Genomic DNA, 23,624 nt, shown 5'->3' on the forward strand with positions numbered 1-23,624 from the left:
TTTTTTTCTTTCAAAGTGGAATTGAAAGTGAAAAGATTTCTGTGAAAATGTCAATATCTAAAAAATATATAGCAGAGTCATTTGTACAAAAATAGTGAATACTTTACAGCATAAGACTGGTATGCTGTAAGTGTAAATCATACAGTTCAGTGCTGGTCAATTTAGTCTTGTCTCCTTGCGTTAGCTCTAATAATGTATTATTTCTGAATGTTTCCAATTTCAATTGATTGTATTCTCTGGAAATCCACAGATATGCAAGGATATTGTCCAAGTATTCTCCAAGGAGGAGGAAAGGAGCCCAGGTTGATTTTAAGAGGCAAATTATCCCTTTTTAATGATAAGAGGGTGGGGCGATATCTTTTAAAAAATTAGATCATTAAATGAGATCATCTTAAAGTAATCATCCCTTGACAGCAATCATGACAGATCCTCAGCAGTCTACCTCTAACTCTCACGCTAACACACTGATGTCATTTAAAACCTCCTCTACTAAAAGGATTGTTGTTTTTAGACACTTTGACAATAATGGACTTTCATCACGTTATGCTCCGTTAGAGAACAAACAGGTACAAAAACAAAGGAAACAAGTAGATGATGTTACTTAATCAAGTGAGTGATTCAATACTATAAATAAGAAACTTCAGATCGCATTTGACAAGTGATGATTCTCCCTCCCCTCACATAAAAAAGCAAGTGCAGAGCAGTCTCCAATATGTTTTCATTCTTTTTTTTCATAGTCTGACCACCTGCAACTTGCATATGTCATACTAGTGCCAATTAAGACATAAAGTAAATGAAAGCCAGACCTGCGCTTTGGGGTCTAGTGAGTTGTAAGGGGGACGTGTAATGGGAAAGCAGCACACTCCCTCTGCACTGTACACAACGGTCATTAGGAAACCCATCTGCTCAACGCTTGCATGCTAAGCTGTAATTTTCAGACTTTGGTGTGTGTGTCTGTGTTTCTGAGTGTGCGTGTGAGAGGCCAGTGGTGGCGGGCTCAGAGAAGGAGAGATGCTTGTGTGATCTTGTGTATGTGTGTGTGTGTCTGCTATTATCTGGATGTCATCATAACCACAGAAATCAGGGCCTGATAGTATCTTCCCCTCCCCCTGCTCCTATCCCCGGCCAGAGTCACGAGAGCCGAGGGTCTCCTTTGACCACACACACACACACTCTCATACACACACGTTGACACCGACACATAGACACTGCATCATGCCTCTATATTTTGTCGGTAAACATCTCCAGATTGGTGAAGCGGGATGGAAATCCCGCCTTTGTGGGAAATGTGCCCAGAACCATTTGTAAACCCACTTCTCCGCCGCCTCCTAACTCTTTACAGATTGTAAAACTCTGGATTTCTATATTAGGTTACTCTGCTGAGGTTCTCGACCCCTCTGTCTGTGGGTCATGACAGTCCCAGAAAAATGCAGTCACACAAAACACAATATATTTATCCTTCTCAGGCTGAAACCTCGCAGGTTTGCTCACATGTATTCACTTCTCTGTAAAGTTGAGGAACATACGCACACTATGCTATAGCCTGTTGCTTCTGTGTAAATATGTGGTCAGCAGACTACAACATAACATAGACAGTTTACATGTAGACAACACTGTGAATGACATAGATTAACTGTATTGTGTTGTATGTTACGCATTAAGCCACGAGTTTACTCCAGGGGAAAAGTGTTTGCCTGTTTCCCCTTTACAAGCATACGAGTCTACAATCACATGGAAAGCGTTGACAGCCGGCCAGCCTTTACTGTGGTCATGGCTAAACCTGAGCCATATGCCTCATCTGAATCAGTAATAGATTGTGATATGTGTAATAACATTTGTTTTATTATACTTAGCACGAAATCTCGTGCTCATAAATATGAAATATTTTGGCAACTGAGTTTGAGTTCATAAAAATGTCTGCACGCAAAGTGTCATCCGATGTAACGCTGGCTCTAGTATTGGTGACCCATCAGATTCTGACTTGCAGTGTTGATTAGGTTGGTTAGGTTTAGGCATGAGGAGTGATATGGTTAGGGTTAGGGGGTTAGGGTAAGAAAATCAGGCTAGGTCACAGAATCTGATGGGTCACCAAATATGGTGTAACTCCAGCTCCAGTCTTGCTCCAGCTTGTACCACTCTCCAGTCTTTTCTCCGTCTTTACTCTTATCTCAACTTCAGCAGGCTCTGACTCATATGGGACCACAGAAGAAAAACCCTGAATGCCGAGCAGCTATTTGTCCCAGTCATTCCCTAACTTACCGGATTGCCTAAATGTTGTAAACCGCACCATCATCTGAGGGACACAGGGAACACAAATGTGGTTTTGGTGTGGGTTTGATCATGCTTCTTGTTAAAAGTCTCTGTGAAGATTGCACTTATTTCAGTGAGTTGATATCTGCGTGACTCACATCAGTGGCCAGAGTGTTGACAGCCGCGGTATGTGTGTCACCTCACTGCGGCAGCTCCTTATCTTGTATGAGCAGCGATTTCATCGAGTGTGGGAAATGAAAGATCACTGTGGATCAGCTGTCTCAGGGGAGGTTGTGCAACAGGGCCAAACACAACTCACGTCCAAACACTGATGCACCAACTAACGCATTTGTGCACCAACAGGCAGTCACATACATGGACACTTGCTGTCTCAAACATAAACAGGGGTACAGCCAATGATTGGCCATCCATCCACACTATGATCAAGACGTTTTCCTCCCACTTAAATGCCCTCAGCATTTCCTAGAATTGTAATTTGTTGACATCTAACATTCGGGGCACTCAGAGACAGATAAGGTACATCAAAGTAATCTCTCAGCAAGGACTTCGGTTCCGTGCAACGGAAAGTTACTATTTTCGACTGACTGTGGAAAATCTCACATGCCTCCCTGGTAGCAGACCACCAGTCTCAGTTCACAATACGGGCAACGCATGAGTAGAGGAATAAACAAAGTAGATCCTAATGGATGAATGTGAGGACTTTTATGTGATCTGGGGGATACTCATTGTCTGGCTGAGTTTAGCCTCAGACGTAGGAGGAGTGACAACAGGTCAGACACACAGTGCTACAACAGGCTCTCTGCCATATACTGTATACAGTGTACATTAACTTGCTTTAATATCTGTTATTGCATACACTGCATTCAACTGTTTTATTTCCTTCTACTTCTTCTTCATTCCTTTGTTCCCTTTCAAGGAAAGGAAAGTTTGCGACATACAATTTTTGTGTAGGGCATGGCTTTGTTCAAGAAACAATAGGTTGCATCATCTGTTGCAAAACTAACACAGGTTGGACCCAGGATACATTTTATGGTGGGAGATTTCTCCAATAGCTAAACTGTCTTTTGACAGTTTGTCTGACATACGATAAATAACCATTCCTGTGAAAACATATAGAGTGCATGTTACAATTGCATCATCTTTATTCCAAAGCTTCGCTGGATTGAGAAAAACATTATAAAACTACAGTGCAGCTTGTGTGTAGAGCTGCAACAATTAGTCTATATATATATATATATATATATATATATATATATATATATATATATAAAGGTATGGGATGTGTAGATCAGTGAGTTCAGTGTGAGGTTCACGATGCATGAATGACGCACGTGTGTGTAGGTGTGTGTAGTTTGGAGGTCTTTAGTTGGGTTTGTTCTAGTATTAACGTGGTGACCGTTAGTTCAACCTGGAAAGCAAAATAACTAAACCAAACCAAAATGAGTAACTGAAGGGGAGAGCAGAGAGAGCTCCCTCAGCAGCAGCGTAGCAGAGTGGCAAAGAGAGTGAGAGACACTGCCTGCTGCAACCAGACTTAAATAACCTCCACTCCAGCCCTTACCCGCCTCCGCAACCAGATACCTGAAACTAAGCAATTTAAGAGGGAGGGTAGGAACAGAAGATGGAGATGGATTAACAAAAAGGAAAACAAGTAGCACATTTAACAAAAAGCGATCCCTCAATCAACCCACACCCATATGCGGTAAAGGATGAGGACCTGCCTCGTCCAGGCAATTTCCTCCTGAATCGAAAGTCACTACACAGTCCCAGGCCTCCTGGACGGAGCCGAAAACCCTGCCCAAGCCCAGCGCCCCAGACAAAGCAAAAATCCTGTCAAAGACCTGAACCATCAGAGAGTCAGTGTCTCCACCAGACGGACACAGGATGAAAATGCACCCAAAAAGTGTGCCAACCAAACTGCAACATGCCAAGAGAGATGGACTTGCATATAAGAGACTTAGTTTGGGATTTTTTGCTGAAATCTTAGGCACACTGAGAACTGTTGAACTGCCCTCAGCTTTGCTTCTTTCCTTTCTATTTCTGCCTTTAAACCTACCCAGCTTTGTCACAGATTTGCACAAATGGTGAAACAGTTAGCTAACAACTGGAAAGGGTCAAAGAGAAACAGGTTCAATAACCTGACTTGGTTACTGGCATTTATGGCACATCTTGACATACTTGGAAGCATCATGCTTCAACTGAGGCCAAAAGAAATAGCGCAGGACCCGGTCATTAGTCTTCGTTATCCCTGAATGTCCACAACCCTCATGTGCGGTTTGCAACACCACATTGCGCAAGTTACTCAGCACAACAACCTGGAAACTCACTTCCCACTTTCTCACCAGCAACTCCTCCTGGACAAAGTATCCATGTGCCACCTCTCTTATTTTTTCCACTGGTAAAGCCTCATCCCACAAATCAGACAAAGATGAATCAGCCCTTTGGCCCTTCACCCATTCTTCCCTCAAAATAGGTGGAGGAAAATCAGGCAGTGAAAACACATGTTCTACTGGCACTACAACTCCACTGCACCCTGAAAAATGCGGGTCTGGATCAGACATGTAACAGCTCTGTGTGCACGTCACATCGCAGGCTGAGCAAACACCTGAGTCAGGTGGGTCTGGAGCAAACACGCTAGAGCTCTGTGCATGCGTTATGGTGCAAGCTGGAAAAACACTTGGATCGCTATGACCATTCCCATCTGGCTTCCCAGATGCTAGTGGTTTGGAAATAATCACAGGAGACTGCGGCACATCGGCCCACACAGCACTACCAGTCAGGTTGTTGCCCAAAATCATGACCACATCATCAGGTGGCAACCCACGGCGCACCCCGACAAAAACAATGCTCTGCCCCAGCTCACAATCCAGCACAATATAATGGCACGGCACAGGAATTAGGCCCAGCTCCATACCCTTCATCAGTATAAAATCTCCCGTTTCTGTAGTGGGTGAAAAAGGCAGCACCAACTCCACAATAAATGAGTGTTTAGAGCCTGTGTCATGCAACAGCTTCATCAGTACACGCTCCTCACTACCAACCAAGGACACAACAGCATCGTCAACAAACGGCTCAAAAAGAACGGTTGTAGGAATTAGGCCAAAACCAGAACCAGTATTCAAATCCACACACAACGGCCTCTGCTCCAAAACTGTCAAGCACAGCATAGCGGGAGCAAATAACGCAAAGATGAATGCCGTGGAGGCAATGGTGACTGACATTTAGCTCTTGGCTTCAACAGCAGACATTAGTCCTTCCAATGACCCTCCCCATGGCAGTAATTACACACCCTGGCACCCTCACGTCGCTCATTAAATGTAGGCTTACGCGAGGAACCAGGCGAAAATGTTGCACCATCATGGGAGTTACCACCGTTGTCATCTCCGGTTTTCAAATTACCCATAGCATAACATAAAAATAAATTATAAACTATAAGCATGCAATTGAGTTTTCTCTTGCAGTAGCATTGTGTTCATGGATAGCTTTTTTTTAAAAAAAAAACAAAAACAAAACACAACCAGCTCACAAAAACTGTCAAAAGTTTCCACTTAAGCAGCTGAGCACCAATGCTGAAAATGGGATGCCAAATCAGACAAACTCCACATTGGTTTGCTGATCACCCTTTACCCAACTCCTGAATTTCTGGCAATCTCATTTCAGGGACCAACTCATATGCTTTTAGTACAGCCGATTTCACCGTATCATAATTCAAATCTTCCTCAGCACATATGGCTGAATAAGCCTCCTGAGCTCTTCCAGTTAGAACGCACTGCAGCATTAGTACTCTGTCCAAATCTGGCCAATTTTTTGCATCTGCAACACATTCAAAAAGAGTGAAAAAAGTGTCAGGTTCTTGCTCATTAAATTTCGGCACCAAACACAAATTAGCCACAACATCAGTACCAGCCGGTGCAGAGTCAACGCAAGCAGAATCCTTTGTAACAGCCCCCCCCCCGAAGAAAGCTTGCCCTCTCTGATTAACTGATTAACTGTAACTTGGACTGCTCTCCGGTTTCAAACCTCAAGTTGCCTCTCTTTCTCCTCATCCATCTGCTGAAGTTTCTCAAACTCAAGTTGCTTCTCTAGTTTCATTGACCCAAGCTGCTTCTCCCTGTCCTACCTATTCTCCATGTCTACTTTTAACCATAACTTCCCTTGCTCAAACTACATAGCTAACAACTCCTTTTGCTGCTCAAAAGTCAAACCAGCCGTCTTCACAACTGCTGGCACAGACGCTGGCATGGGCGCTGAAAAACCGCTTTTCTAATCTCATCTTTACAACTTTTCTTTGCACCAACAATGCCATAATGGTCAGCTATTTTTACTAACTGCTCCTTCCTACAGCCATTTACAAACACCACCATAGGCGTCTCAAAAAAACACCCTGACAAGGAAGCTATAATTACAAATTACCGATACAACAGTATATGTGTTCACTGACAGTAATATGTTCACAGACAATTATCTCCTAACTGCCTAACCAAAACTTATTAAAAACTCACCCCTTGTCTTCATGTGGCTTGTGGCAGGTATTTATGCACTGAAAGTGGACCAGCAGACTTGTAAAGCAACCTGCAAGCAGGCAATGCCACAAAATCATGCGGATGTGTCCCCGAGACAATTGTCGGAAAAAAAGCTGACACTAACCACGTTGCCACAACACTACAGGAAAAAAAAACCAAAACAAAAAGGGACACAACCCAAAGGGAAATGCCACAACTGCCTAACGGGAAAAACTCTGTAAATAGCGTATCAGGATGGTAACACTTAACCTCTGAATGGCACATAATAACCCAACACCAGATCAGAAACCAATGCTTCCAGAGAGAAAAAAACACATGGTGTATCACCCCAAAACCAGAGCTAGACCAAAGCAAAACCAAAGACCAAAACAGCCCTGGACACCAAACACGCAGCCCAAAAGCCAGCACGCAGCTGGGCTAAATCACCTCATTAGCTGCGCAATCAGACCATGCTAAAACTGCTAACTGTGGCACAAAACAAACTTTTTAACAATCTAACCATCCTGGTTGAGCACCCATTTTGTTATGACCTGGCTCAGGAAGTCACATCAAAAAGGGAGACCAAACCATGGCAAACATTTAGACAAAGAAACTTTATTAAGCAAAATAATCAAATTAAGCCAAATTGAAGATGCAACTAAATATATATAAAAGGTATGGGATGTGGAGATCAGTGAGTTCAGTGTGAGGTTTGGGATGCATGAATGGCGAGTGTTTGTTGTCAGGTGCATAATAGCAAAATAACCAAACAAAGCAGAGAGCAGAGAGAGCTCCCCCAGCATCAGCGTAGCAGAGTATCAGAGAGTGAGAGACAACTGCTTTCTACTGCAAGACTTAAATAACCTGGGAACACCGTGTTCAAGGTTACGGTCACCTGCAGAACAAGGAAAAATGCAGGTTAATACCAGAACAAAAGATGACACTAGGGGTCATCACAATATCTTTGGGTTGGTCGGACAAAACAATCAATTTGAAGACATCACCTTGGGCTTTAGGAAACTGTTATTGGTCACAATTGTTTGATGTTATGTAAACAAAACGATTAATCAAGAAAATAATCGGTAGTTTAATTGAATGGAATGACAACAATAATTTGTTGCAGCCCTACTTATGACTATTATTGTCTTTTTTTAGTTTATTATAGTTTTCCACAACAAAGATCTCCAAGCCATTGTTGTACCCACAGTATTTTTTGTCAGTCCTTCCAAACCTTCACCAGTATAAGAGTCACAATAATGGCAGATGGCACAATAAAACCATGACAGCGACAAACCAGAAAGGGATGACAAACAGTTAGTAGAAAATCTAACAAAAATGTGAAATTTGCATGTCGGGAAGAGGACAATAATCCACTGACCGTAAGCATGCTGAGAGCTTACAGAAATAGGTACAGTATTTGATCTATATTTACAGTATGTGAAAGTGGAAGACACATGCAAGCCTTTCAACAGTAGAGGAGTTATGCAGAAGCAAGGTTTCATTATTGGAGGTGGCTATTAGTACGGATTCCTCCATGTCAATAGTCCGTTTATTGTTGGTACGGAATTATTACGCATGCACATTGGTATTGATAAGGCAAAATCACATGATCTAATTCAAATTAAAAATGGAGGAATGTTTCTGCTTGCAGGTGATATACCAATCCTTCCCATGGTTTTGGTTAAAACGGTTAGGTTTGGGCACAAAAACCACTTGGTTAGGGTTAGGGAAAGATCATGGTTTGGGTTAAAAGAGTAAAATGCTGTACAAATGTCCCGTTTACAATCCCTGACATGATGATAAAAAATGTACCATTTAACAGCACTAAAATGCCCAACGTGATGGTAAATAATGTCTGGTTAGTGGTCTACAAGCGGTCTGGCAAAAATGTCCCATTTAACGGAACTAAAATGCCCAAAGTGACAGTAAAAAACATCCCATTTAATGGCACTAAAATCCTGATGTGATGGTAATAAATGTCCGGTTAGTGGTCTACAAGAGGTCCGGCAAAAATGTCTCATTTCACAGCACTAAAATGCCCAATGTGATGGTAAAAAATGTCCCATTTAACGGCACTAAAGTGCCTGATGTGATGGTAATAAATGCCTGGTTAGTGGTCTACAAGAGGTCCATCAATAAATTCCAGAAACCCATTCCGTACCAAAGGAACAAACTACTGTCAGTACAGAAAACCAGTCCGGACCAACAGCCTGTGGACTACTGGCATGGAATCTTGTTCTGTGTCAGTATTCGGTAAATTATTGCACCGGTTCTGTAGCCGTAGCCAATGCCTTTATTACTCCACTTCTGACAAGCACTTTCACAGCTATGGCTCCTCTGAGCTTGGCCGTCAGCTAAGGACATAAATCATAAATCATAAATCTGCTCACTCTGACAGGTCAGCACCGTGACAACAGAAGGTAAATTCATTGCTAAGGACTCACTCTGCTCAACCAGCATCCTGTCTGCCAAAGGATTTGACACTGTCTCATGTTAATGAAAGCATCGTGAAGGTCACACATCTTTGTCCGACGAACGTGGTCCTGTTGCTCTGCTCTGCATGAGCGTCAAGTTGAAAACCACGAATCCCATAGCTTCAGCCTTGGCATGTGAAATATGTAAGAGTGTCTAAATATACCCTGTCTCCTAGTCTGATTTTCTAAACCAAACTCACAGGGATGAGTGCACTGGGAGAGGACCAGAGGAGATGAAGCAATAGAGGAGAAGGAGGAGAAAGGTGAGGGCAGGAAAGACAATGGGTGTTTCACAGAATCCCATCCTGCATTTTGTATCCTGGACCTGACCTAAAAACTGGACTCGCTGTTTTGCCACATCTGTTTTTATTTTCATCCGGAAAAGAGAAGAATAGCCTGCCATCCCATTGTTGGGGGGAAGTCACATCAGTGAGCGTGGGTGGGATATTCTGGTGCTCTGTACTGCAGTGAAAGCTTTGGCATGTAATGTTTTCAGTTATGAAACAACAATAAAATCTTACCAACTTCCCTTTTACTCCATCAAGTAATATCATTAACTCTATAATTGTCTAGTGACAATTGCACTGTGATTTAAAAAGTTTAAGGAATTTTAGTTGACAGAAACTCTGGATGTCTGACATCACATTTGTAATATTTTAATGGGTAGTGGATGTGAACTAATCCTCAAAGGAGTAGTTCAACATAATTGGATATAGGATTATTTGCTTTCTAACTGAGAGTTAGTTGAGAAGATCAAAACCCCTTTCATGTCTGTATGGTAAATATGAAGCTACCTCCAGTAGTTGGTTCACTTAGCTTAGCATACAGACTGGAAACAGGGTAATCTTCTAGCCTAGCTCTGTCCAAAGGTAAAAAACAGTACCAGCACTTCAAAAGCTCACTAACATTAAAAGGGACATATTATGCACATTTCCAGGTCTGTATTTTTAATCTGGGGCTCTACTAGAATATCTTTGCATGATTTAAGTTTAAAAAAAACCCTCCTTACTCATCTTATACTGACCCTTTACACAGTCCCTCAGGTTCAACAAACCATGAAACAAACTATAGTAGTAGGATTTCACTTCTTTTTCTTGTTCTTTATTCGAAATATCAACTTCTCAAGTACATCTATACATGTTTGGCAAAATATGAGGGTGGACTACACAAACAACACATGGAAAAACCTTAGCAACAACCTTAGCAACCAAGGCTATGGAATGGACGGCTGTTTATAGGCATGTGTGATGAGTTGACGTCAACTCGTCAGCAAGGTAGAAAAACTGTCGCAAACAAAGCGTTCAGAGCAAGCGGCAATCTGCGGGGCTGAAAAATGAAGCCAATGCAGAAGTGCTAAAAACTGCAGTTCCTCGAATGGCCACTCGAGGCTGGCTCCAAAAGCGAGTCAATCCTCATAGACCCCTGTGTTAAACTGCCCAACTTTACAGCAGAAATAAACATGTTTACAGCCTGGTACAAAAACGGTTTTATTCTCTATAGATAATTTCCCTTTTCATGACAACTGTACGGGGGGTGGATTTTTTTATAACTCACCCGATTAAATTTTATTAAGCCGTAAAGTTATGCATTATGAAGGATATGGCTGCTTTGAGTGACAGGTCCACCAGCCGCTAGGTGGTTTGTTTCAGCCATTCGGCCCGCCTCTTTGCCCATTTTTGATTAGCTGGGAGTGCCAAGATGGCGACAGCCGGAGCAGTTCACTTTAAGCTTCAAAACCGCTCTTCAGAAACCAATGGGTGACGTCACGGTAACTACGTCCATATTTTTATACAGTGTGTGGTTCAGGGCTGGCTGTCTGGGCTTTTGACTTACAGGGTGCGTTTTTACATATGTTCACCTCACATTTTGAATTATGACCATGCTTAACATAGCTATCCAGCATCATAACAGAATATATAACAGAAAACCGGAAGAGGCGTTATATGTCCCCTTTAACTAACAAATTAACATGTTGTATCTTGTTTTTTAATTTGTACAAAAGTGTAAAAATGACACACTGACTTTTTCTTGGACGGGCGCAGTAACTTTAAGATTCAGGTTTTTTACACTGACATTTTAGTTTAAATCCATCAGGATGCAAATTGAGCTGAAATATACAGGTTGAGTCTCAAACCCAGACGACCACACATTGTCCCAGATGAGTTCAGCCCAGATCCGTCCTGTCAAGCTTAGTTTTGTCTAACATTGCCCAACCAAGCCCAGTGCCTCTGATCTCTCTGCTATGAGCACTGGATTGTCCTGAGTACTGCATCAAGGAACCTACTCGAATTAGAATAACAAATGTTCACTGGATAGTATTTTTCTAACCTCTATACATTTATAATACACATAAACTCTCTAGATACCCCAACACCCTCAAACTCCATCCCCCATATACGCCACGCAACATACCACACACATACCACAGTATGCTAGCGTGTGATGCAGAGAGGGTGTGTGTGGACTTGGCTGCAGAGTCTGTTTCAGCTCTTGGAAGTTGGATTCCATCTGCAATAACAGCCCCACATGATGGAAGTTGTTGCATAAAATTGAGACACAAGTCTACATACCTTGTAAAAATGAAAACAGCAAGAAAAATAAAAATAAAAAGAGAAAAACAATCTGGCTAGTCACGCATCTTGCACAAGTTGAGAAGTGAACAGCTATGATGACCTAAGGGGTAGAATGTACAAGGTTGGCAATTATGCATGTTCTCAGGGCATTTAAATGAATGCAAGCAGAGGCAAACACAGGTGTGTACATTAGACCACATATATGCACTATATGAATATCTTTGTGCACGACTGCATGTGTTTGTGTGCATGAGTTGTGTGTATGAGTAATGATCTACTAAGGAGTTGGCAGCAGTACAAGGAGGGTTATCACCCTTCTGTGAGCACTTTAGTAGTGAGAGCCATTTGTGTAGAGTATACAAGCAGGCAGCCTGCTGAGAGAGGTACACAGGCTTTTGCTGCCAGATGCCATGCTGGAGATATATTAAAGACTCTTGTCTCATGTTTAAGGAACTGTCAGAAATTAGATTATATTAACTCTATTAAGGTTATTAGGTTCGGCATAAAACAGTTTTTGGCAACCAAAAATTAAACGGCTTATAAAACCCACTGTATACATTGACGCCAAACGAATAATATCAGTGTACTAATTTTATCATATGAATCATCATAGATTATCTGAAAGGAGAAGGGCTGCCCAGAGGTGTTTATAAGGCTTAATACCACACTTTCAGATCTCTAAATAAGGTTAGTAGGTTTACATGGCAAGGTTAAACATGATGAACTTGTGTTTATCACACCATCTCCCTGAGTCAGATAAATAAAAGAGATAGAGATGTATTAAGCTTTGGCTGGAAGGACTCTCTGCTTGCCCTTGAACTACGACAACATCTTCCCACCACAGCTGGGAAATGCACTCTTAAAAGGTTGTCAGTGTGTTGACAGATCCGTCGGTCTGAGGCGATAACAGTGTATTTCAGGTACTGTATGTGAAGAACCCTAAAGCCATATAATTTGAGGAGGTTGTGTGAGTGTCGTGATGAAAAATCAACGTGTGTTAACACTCATGTGTCTTTTGTCTCAGACCCACAGCTTTTCTGGCATTGTTGATTCCAGCAGGGAAGCGCTTCTCATTCATTAAGTCTCTCTGTTGATGTAAACTCAGTGCAATTAATGAAATGCTGACAGACACTGCGCACGCACCACTGCTGCTAGAATGATGAACCTCATGCATGCAACAACAGGGTGTGAACATATTTTATCATGTCCCTACAGCTTGTGCACACACACATACAAGTCGCCAACCCAATGTTGATGCAAAGCAATTTGAATATTTTGGTTTCTATGTGAGACCAGTAGACAACCACAGCATGGCTTTATGTAAGAGATGCAATAACTCACTGTCAGTGCAAACATGAAAGATAATACGGGAAAGAAAAGTGCACTGTCTATGACTCGTTTGTATACACACACTCTCATACAAGTAATATTACTCAACATTTTTAATGCATTTAAAGTTATAAGTCAGTCTCTGGACACACTATTCACTCTAGAATTAGTGTTGGTGATTCATGTCTGGATATTGTAAATATTATGGCCAAACTGTCTGCGTAGGATGATGGACTTGAGTTTTTCACCCACACTCATCACTTTTTGTAATAAACCTATGACACATTAACTTGATGATACACAAACTGATTTTGTAAATTGTCGGAACAGAAACGTAATCTCTTCAGTAATAAAATCTTTCACAGGGTCCAATGTGGAATGACCCCCCGAGTGAGACGGAGTGGGATGTGATACTGCCAATGGTCTCTCTGTGTGGCAGCCAAGGCTGTTACGAGAACAGTCACGAAATCTGTTTGACAAGAACCTGATTCACAGCGCCGACTCAAATCTGACACGCACAACTTGAGCTCATGAGATATTTGCACTGCGGCAAAGTAAAGTTTGTTTCCTCAAGTACTGCACATAAGTACAATTTTAAAGTACTTTTCCTATGCTACTTCATACTTCTACTCCCTATGTTAGAAATGTTACTTCTTTTGCTCAAGTAAAAGATATGAAAACTTCTTCCACCACTAGATATTTGTTTGCATGTGTACTTATATGTACTCCTCTTGGTGAGAGCAAAAATCAAACCTTTTTTTTTTTTCTCTCTTTGGTCGTGTCGCCGTGCCTGTCGTCTTTGCCTCAGCTGTGGTTAAATGTTTCACACCACCAACAGTTCAGATGAACTTGGTGAACTTGGGGTACGTTGCATGAATGTATGTATGTGTGTGTGTGGTGGTGGTTGTGTGTGTTGTCTGTGCTTATTCCTGGTTGGTCACTTGCTTGTGCTCTCCCCGTAGTTTTGTGGCACTAAGGTACATTGGGTACATTGGTAGTCTAGTTACATATTTTAGCTTTATATGAATGTTTTTTATATTTTATATATACAACTACAGGAGCTATATATTATGTCTAAGATATTTTTTCAACCAAAAGTTGCCCACGATACCACTCAAGAAAAATAAAGAAACATATAATTTAGTGTCTGTAGCAGAATTGTAGTGTTGGAAGAAGTATTCAGATTATTTACTTATGTAAAAGTGTGGTAAAAGTATCATACCACAAAGCAGAATAGCCCCTGCCAGTTTTATATTATTATATTATTTTATCGGTATACTTAGTTAGATATTTAGTTAATTAGTTAGTTAATTATTTAGTGTGTGTCATGCATGATTTATAAGACACCAAAATACAGTTACAGTAGTGAAACATTTGTCAACCATAGACGAGAACAAAACATCTTACATTACAAAGAACTTTCTGCATCAACCTCTATAAATAAAACCAGCCACAAAAAAGTTTGTCTTCCCTTCCCACACAGCTCAAGTTTTTATAATCACTCATCCAGAAAAATTCATCAGAGATTAAGGACATTTTACTAAACAGTGTAGCCCTGAAATCATCATATTATGAGCAATTAAACATATTATATATATTATCACTGATTCAGAGATATGAACAAAGCATTCTAATGTTGTAGCTGGTTGAGGTGGAGCCAATTTCATCTACTGTACGGGCAGCTGAATCTGTAATGATGCATCATATTTTATAAGATAAGACTTTATTGATCCCCAGAGGGGAAATTTGCATGGTACAGCAGTGCAGGAAACAAGGAAACAGATAAGAACTAGGAATAATAAATGCAAACAAAATAAGAAGTCATGTAACATATGTATGTCATTTATACATTATAAACATCTCAATACTTAGGCTATATACATGACCTGACTTGTGGATTGTAAAAATAAAAAGTCGTGCAAAATATATGCAGAAGTAATGGTTCTGGTAGGTGTAGCTGTAGTTATGTTGTACAGGTGAAGTAGATACAAAATATAAATAAAATATGCAGTAGTAGTATCTACACAGGCCTGATGTATTTCTATGTATTGTCGATTGTGTGCAATAGTCGAGTCCAGAGCTCTGGAGGATGAAGGTGTGTGTGGTGGGATGGTTATGCTCGTGGTGGGCCTTCACAGCTGTTTTTATCTTGTTGTCACAATTCTTGTTATAGATCTCGGTCTGATGGCAGTGGTACAAATGACTGCCTGAAATGCTCTGTCTTGCTCCTTGATAGATGGATTTATACTTTATTGATTGCCAAAGGGGAAACTACAATAGTCACCACATGCCAACGCATACGACAAGAGGAAAAAAACATAAAACAAAGACAATCAAAGCCAGGCTAAAACACTTAAAACATAAAACAAACAAAGACAATCAAAGCCAGGATAAAAAGTTAAAACATAAAACAAAGACAATCAAAGCCAGGATAAAACAGTTAAAACATGAAACAAAGACAATCAAAACCAGGATAAAACAGTTAAAACAGTTTGAAAGACAGCACCGGACACACGGATAAGTGACGTGTATAAGAAAAAAAGACCCAACAGCGAGCAGTAATAAATAATCATGAAGGCCACTTAATGTCATTGAAAAGCTTCACAGCAGCAGGCACACAGGACCTTGTCGATCTTTCTGGGATGTGAGCAGCCGTGCACTTCAAGAGCTGTTCAGTCCACTAAAGAGATTATTGAAGGGGTGTTCTTCATATTTTAGGATGGTTCTCAACCTTGCTCTTGTTCTATTTTCTTGGTGGAAACCGTTTTTATTATGTATATAATCTGGATCTGGAAAGCAACATGTAATTAACTATAGATGTCAGAGTACAAAGTACAGAATTTCTCTCTGAAATGTAGTGAAGCAGAAGAGACAAGAAAGGGTAAAACAGGTACCTAGAAATTGTACTTATAACAGTAGTTGAGTAAAAAATGGACTTAATACAGTGAGTATAAGCTTAATACTTTAAAATGTGGTATCACAGTGTTACTATTTCATTATATATTATATACTCTGTATATAATCATTGTACAATGTATACTAACTATTTTGTATCTATCTCACTCCTCCCATTTTATTACACATTAAGTATGTAATTACTGCACAATGTATAATAACCTTTTCAATTTTACTGTTTAACTATTTTATTTTATTCTATTGTTGTGTATGATGTGCGCTTGACGGTGTTGTTGTGAATCTTAAATTTCCCTCGGGATTAATAAAGTATTTCTTATTCCTATTCTTACATCATGCAGACGACTGCAGTTGGGGAAGAAAAAAACTTGTTCCTGGTTATTTTGGTGTATCTGAGGCGATCCAACAGCACCATCTATCGGCGGAAACTAGTCCCTGCTGCTCCGTGCCACCCTGACACACCACCGCTGCAAAACACAGCGCAGGCCGGGCGACTCACTGTCTCTGAATAAGGACGAGGAAGACCAACAAGATGTCTGACATGGAAGACGATTTCATGTGCGACGATGAAGAAGACTACGACCTGGTATTCGCATCTGAAATTATTGAGCTTCCTTGAACATTTTAACCGTTTGTTAAAAACCCCAGAGGTGCCGACAGCACGGGCAAGCTAATGTTAGCTGTTTAGTTAGCTTGTTGGCTAATAGCAAGCCTGGAGCTGACAGCGGATGACTTAACGTTAGCTCCGATACATAACGCCAGTTTTAGCAGCCGTACAGCCGGCTAATATTAATAAACAATAACTATGCTGGATAGCTAACTAAGGGTCTATGCATTGCGTTGTCACTGGGGTTGAATTCCAGCTATTAAAAGCCAACCACACGGCTAGTTAGCAAGCTATGGCTAACGTTAGCCGAGGCTCATAAATGCAGAATAATATTGAGAGACAGTCTGCTATTCACAGCCTTGCGTTTGGGCTATTGTTTTGTTAGCAAACGTGGTGACCTATTAATGACGTCTAATTCATCACCACTGGGTTTTGTGATTTGAACTTTGACATGCACATGTGTTTAAACTTAGGAATACTCAGAAGACAGCAATTCAGAGCCAAATGTGGACCTGGAGAACCAGTACTACAACTCCAAAGCATTGAAGGAGGATGATCCCAAAGCAGCACTCAGCAGTTTCCAGAAGGTGGAGTGGTACTCCATAAAAATGGTGTCTGTTGTCTGCATCTCTGCATAAGTTACTAATTCACTACCACTTCTTGTTTTTTTTTTTATTGTTTTTGTGTGTTTAGGTATTGGAACTAGAAGGAGAGAAAGGAGAATGGGGATTCAAAGCACTGAAACAGATGATAAAAATCAACTTCAAGCTGGTATGCAATATAACGCTGACCAAAATATGTTTACTCATATCCCATCAGTCATGAATTCTTCATAAGTGGTTTTATGTGTGTCTCAACTCTGCAGACGAACTTTCCAGAGATGATGAACAGATATAAGCAGCTGCTTACATACATCAGAAGTGCTGTCACCAGGAACTACTCAGAGAAGTCCATCAACTCCATCCTGGACTACATCTCTACCTCCAAACAGGTATGGATAGATAATGTGAGACAGGAAAACACATGTTGTGTTCTTGGAATTTGCAGTACTGGGTGTTTTAAATCTGTCTTACTGAAACGCCTTTCTTGTGTTAATAGATGGACTTGCTCCAAGAGTTCTACGAAACCACATTGGAGGCTTTGAAAGATGCAAAAAATGACAGACTATGGTTTAAAACTAACACAAAGGTATACAAAGGTTATTCTCTAATTCCAGGTAGTCTTACTTCATCATTTCTCTGTAAAGTGGGTGCTTGAAAATGCTTTTTTTCCCCTCTCTGTAGTTGGGGAAGCTGTACCTAGAGAGAGAAGAGTATGGGAAACTGCAGAAGATCCTCAGACAACTTCACCAGTCATGTCAGGTAATTAAACTCATCTTTAATCTCTTTTTTTTTTCTTGGTCTGATTATGTATTTTCCTTGGCTTGACACATAAAAATAGAGCTAGTTCCTTGGAGATCTCACACGATATGTGTTAATAGCAAGTGATAATCGGTAAATAGTATCAATTTCCCAGAATATCAGACTCTTGAACCAAAGCAGTGCTCTCCTAAACGTGTAGCTGCTGCTTTAATGATATAGATAGGTGATTAAAATGGCATAGATTGACATGATGGCACTAATTGGATGTTTTATCTTTCTGTCAATAACAGACAGATGATGGAGAAGATGATCTGAAGAAAGGCACGCAGCTGTTGGAGATCTATGCTCTAGAAATACAGATGTACACGGCACAAAAAAACAACAAGAAATTGAAAGCCCTGTATGAGCAGTCACTTCATATTAAGTCTGCAATTCCTCACCCGCTTATAATGGGTGTGATCCGAGGTAAGACAGGTTTTATATCCCTTCATTCATACAAGAGATATTTACCTAACGACTATCACACTGTGTACTGACAAAGCTTTTTGATGAATGACCTGTGCTTGTTTGGTCCTGACCAGAGTGTGGTGGGAAAATGCATCTGAGAGAGGGTGAGTTTGAGAAAGCTCACACAGATTTCTTTGAGGCCTTTAAAAATTATGATGAGTCTGGAAGCCCGAGAAGGACAACATGCCTGAAGTACCTGGTCCTGGCCAACATGCTGATGAAGTCAGGAATCAACCCCTTTGATTCTCAAGAGGTGTGGAAGTAATACTTTGAAACATTTACTTTTAAATACTGTGCATATACTCAATTTAAGAATATGAAAAATCAGAGAGTAAAACATAAACTAGCATGGTGACAACATAAGTTTGTGATTAAGTTCTGCTAGAATGTGTCTAATCAGAATGATTTGCTAAAGTATTTTGTGGTTATTGTACTTGTACAGTGAAAATGTACTTAAGTCTTTGAGGCACGCTTAACTTCTCATATTTTTTTCAAGGCCAAACCATACAAAAATGACCCGGAGATCCTAGCAATGACAAATTTAGTAAGGTAAGCATGCATTTATGTTAATAGCAAAATGCTCTTCTTTGTTTACAGCACAAGTCTTGCTGTTGTAGTGTTGGCCATTATTACTGTGTGTGATAACATTTTACTTACCTATTTTATTCCTGAGATCTACATTATCTTGGCAGCCACAGCTTTACTAAGGAGTACAAATGGGCAAACATTAGACAATCCTGCTACTTGCAGTTGTTTAACCCAAAAAAGGAAACACTTGAAATGTTGTACTTTGGTTAAGCACTTTATTGTACCCTTTCAAATTCCAAATAATAGGCTAAGATAATTATGGTTGAACTGAGGACTTCACTGTCTTATCACTAAATGGCTGTTTTAAGGCTGTATCTGACAGAGTCACTGCAGGCACAAAGCCATCGACTCCATCACTAAACATAAATATGTTCTTATGGGGAGAGTAAACTAATAAAGGAGAAGGAAGCAGAGGATGAGATTGGCTACTATTGTCACCAGTTCCTAACACCTATTATGTACAGTATGATAATAGATTCTCCAGAGTATCTGTGTAGAGCCACAACGATTCGTTTAATCAATTAATCATAAAATTAACTGGCAACTATTTTAATCATTATTTTAGTTATTTTTTCAGTAAAAATACTAAGCATTTGCTGGTTGCAGCTTTTCAAATGATTGAATTTGATGCTTTTTTTTCATACATGGCAGAAAACTGAATATCTTTTGCTTTTGGACTGTTGGTCAGAAAATAACCTTTACATCCATCCACAATAAGTCCGTTAAGAAAATGTTATTGTAACAAACAGAAATGATGGCCAGGACTATTAAAATGGACACTTTACTGCTATTAATGAAAAATGTTCCCATAATGTATTGAATGGGTCGCTATCATTTGGGCCAAGATGCCTTTACTGTGTAACCTTGGGTGTGTATGTTTCAGCTCGTCCCAATTGCTTTCTAGTTCTAACAGTTTGGTATGAGCAGCATCTTTATACTTAGTATAAAGTTCAGTATCTCTCATGTCTTGTATCGTTTCCTCTTAGTACAAATTGATACATTATCAGGAATTAATAATGTCATGTATACCAGTTTCCAAAGCAGTGCTCTGTCTACATTAGTGTATATTTTATAGTATTCATATAAAGCATGGAATATGAATATTGTCTTCCCCAAGCCTTTAGTTGTCTTGTGCTTCCCTGTTTGCTCTACTTTGTCCTTATGTTGTATAAATAACAAGCACTGTCTGTAATTGGTCGGGTTCCATGCATATATTTAAAATTCATGTTGCATAAACAAGAAACCGAGAACGCACACCCAAAAGTTGTTGTAAGAATAGTGTTTACATAAAAGTCTTAATATTTTGGAATGTGTTTGACAGTTATCAGGATGAGAAGTTTAGTGTGGGTCATTTTGACACAATGTATAGATCATAATAACACTGACTGTTTTTCCTTCCAGCGCCTACCAGAACAATGACATCACTGAATTTGAGAAAATCTTGAAAACCAATCACAGTAACATAATGGACGACCCCTTCATTAGGGAGCACATAGAGGGTGAGTGGTGAACGTGACTTGGGTCCACATGTGTTATGAATGTCGCTGGAAAAACACTGTCTTGTCTAAAAAGTGTAGCTATAATAATGTGGTGTTTGTGTTGCAGAGCTCCTGCGGAACATTAGAACTCAAGTACTTATCAAACTCATCAAACCGTACACAAGAATACACATCCCTTTCATTTCAAAGGTAAGAACATGTGATTTTAACAATAATGTCCTGTACTCTGAATTTACCTGTTGCTTTTTTTTGTTTTTAATTATTAATTGTTCTGCATTGAAAGCCAATCTGTCATATCAACAAAGAAAATGGTAAAATTGGGGGGAGGAAACGCACAAATAGATATTTCACATTCATGCCTCAGTATTTTTTTCATTCAATACATTTTTTCCTGTAATTCATTTTTGTATTAGTGTTCTTCTAAATTGTTATTATTTTTTTACGGTAATGTTTTTGCTTTATCACCAAGTTTTCCTCTGTAATTTTAGTAACAGCTGTGGTGCTTTGGGCAGTAATTCTAGTTTTGTCCCATATCTGTTTTTAAAGTTAAGGATCTAGTGTAAAAAATGTTTTTAATCACTATATAATCACTTCTTAAGCATCTGGACTACACTTGAGTTTTAGATAACATTAAGGCTAAATTACAGTCTTTATTTTGATTTAACATTTTCTCTTGCTGTGGTGGTGCACCACTGCTAAAGGAATACAGAGGAAACACTGCAGGGCATAATCGAGGGTAGATCTTACTGTAAATGACAGTAACGAGTAAAGAAGAAGAGCTACAAAGGCATTTTTAATATGAGGAAGTAATAGTGGTATTTTCTCATGTCACAAGCTGTATTTCTCGGTACAGAACACCTGTCACATTCATTACAAATTCTTGTACATAGATGGTATCTGTTTATGCTTTATCAAATCAGTTCTCTGTATGTATGTATGTATTTATTCTTAGTTTATATACTTGCCTGACAGATTTTCTCCACAGGTCTTTTGCCACATGTCTAACACGATATTTACCCATTGACCTGCTTTGCATCCTTTAATGTTAAATCATACTAGTTGGCATACTTCTTTACAGCTGTAAAGATGAATACTGTCTTTTTTACACTGTGTTTCAGGAGCTGAACATTGACGTGTGTGATGTGGAGAGTTTGCTGGTACAGTGCATCTTGGATAAGTAAGTGTCATCCTCATGTGGTTGAGGGAAAAAAATAGCTCCCTTCCTGTATATTGTCATAGTTCCTCATAGTTTGCATGCTTTGACCCTTGAGAGAATCAGGCGGAATGAATCGTCAGTTTCAGTTAGTAAGAAACTAAACATGTACGTAATTGATTGTCATATGTGCTATTTACAGCTTCACATCCAAACTGTAATGGTTCTCTGATGGAAATGATCTTATGTTTACAGCCAAACCAACAATAAACTCATCTCACTTACAAGTGGTGTGTGTGTATCCAAAGCCTGATATATCATATTCCTCTGTGCGGTAGACCTCCACTGTTGTCCAAAAACTATTAAAAACACATAAATGAGCCACACAAGTCAAGAGGTTGTGTTATGTAGCACAACAAGCTAACGAAGCTCTGTAAACAGAACCATGTTTCTAAGGAAACTATGGTAGGAACGAAGGAACATATAACCCAGTGTGTCTCACTGAGGTGTTTTTAATAGTTTTTGGACAACGGAGCTCTATGGAACAGGAAGACAACATATCAGACTTTGGATACACACACAATTCTAGTAAGTAGGATTAATTCATTGTTAGTTTGGACACATTAGATTTGTAGACAATAAGAGAAATATAGAATATTGCCAGCTCTATCTTTTAACTACAAAAAATAGTACGCTAGAAACATTTTGAAGCTCTACTGTAAAAGCTAGAGTAGTAGAGTACAGAAGTAGTAGAGGCATTAATGCACTGACTTCTTAGTCAGTGTGATGTCCCAGATTTGAGTTATTTTTATACTGCAACTTGTTCAGCTTCTCTGCTCACTTTCTGTTTCTCTCTCAGCACAATCCACGGCCGAATTGACCAAGTCAACCAGCTACTAGAACTGGATTACCAGAAGAGAGGAGGGGCTCGCTACACAGCTTTAGACAAATGGACAAATCAGCTGAACTCTCTCAACCAAGCCATTGTTAGTAAGCTCACATGATGGCATGTAAAATCAAGAGACAAGGAAAATGGCATGTTTGAATACATCCATAAAGTATGCTACTGTGCTTCTTCAAGTATATCGTCTGAGACAAGAGACCCAGCACAGGTTTTGAGAATGCCACCAATTTCAAGAAGACTCCAAGAACGCGGAGAACGTGTTCAAAGTGTGTTGTTTGTCCTGATGAGAGGAAATCACTGACACTTATTTTTGTTTTTCATGTTCCTGATTGGCAGATCCTTCCATGTGCAACACACAAATGCTTCAGTTGTTTAAAAAAAAAAAAAAAAGCCCAAATGTGTATGAAAACGTGTACACAGTATTTTAATGTATACTGTTGGTAATAAAAACAGATTGCTCTCAGCACCAAAAGGATTCAGCTGCCTTTGACTAGCTACAAAGTGTGAACTGTGTGACGGGCTAAACCTGGAATTTAATCGAGTTAAAGTCGAATAAAGTGTTTTTAACTGTCATAAATGAGACATAGAGACATCTTTCTTTGGCTTTTTTTTTTTTTCAAACTTTATTTATGGTAACGTAATCCATTTCATCACAGTCCAAATGTTAATCATTGTGAATTGAAATTCTAATGAAGTCTTGCTACAGGAAATACCAAATAGACGGACAATGACAATAAAATATAGTGATAAAAGTAGCATAAAAAGATATATTAAAATAAATAAAAGCAATTCTATATGGTTTCAAAAATGTAATTATTATAAATATACATATTCTCTGTTTTGAAGAGATTTAAGAGTTCAAAAAATATGAAATGAAGGAACAGCAATTTCTTTGAAAAAGATGTTTGTGAATAAAAAATGTACTCAATCATCACATTAACAA

General features: G+C 39.6%; 1 protein-coding gene across 1 annotated transcript; it reads left to right on the forward strand.

The window, feature by feature from the left end:
- Window positions 1-16,484: 16,484 nt before the first annotated feature.
- On the forward strand, window positions 16,485-23,271 carry cops2 (COP9 signalosome subunit 2). The gene is made up of 13 exons (XM_067584647.1): window positions 16,485-16,648; window positions 17,143-17,256; window positions 17,363-17,440; window positions 17,535-17,660; window positions 17,768-17,857; window positions 17,953-18,030; window positions 18,321-18,495; window positions 18,612-18,790; window positions 19,034-19,086; window positions 20,527-20,624; window positions 20,731-20,813; window positions 21,743-21,801; window positions 22,637-23,271. Exons 1-13 carry the CDS (start codon window positions 16,595-16,597, stop codon window positions 22,779-22,781), a joined length of 1,332 nt encoding a protein of 443 aa, XP_067440748.1. The 5' UTR covers window positions 16,485-16,594; the 3' UTR covers window positions 22,782-23,271.
- The last annotated feature ends 353 nt before the right edge of the window (window positions 23,272-23,624 follow it).

The sequence above is a fragment of the Thunnus thynnus genome, chromosome 1, assembly GCF_963924715.1.
Source record: "Thunnus thynnus chromosome 1, fThuThy2.1, whole genome shotgun sequence".
Classification (NCBI taxonomy): domain Eukaryota; kingdom Metazoa; phylum Chordata; class Actinopteri; order Scombriformes; family Scombridae; genus Thunnus; species Thunnus thynnus.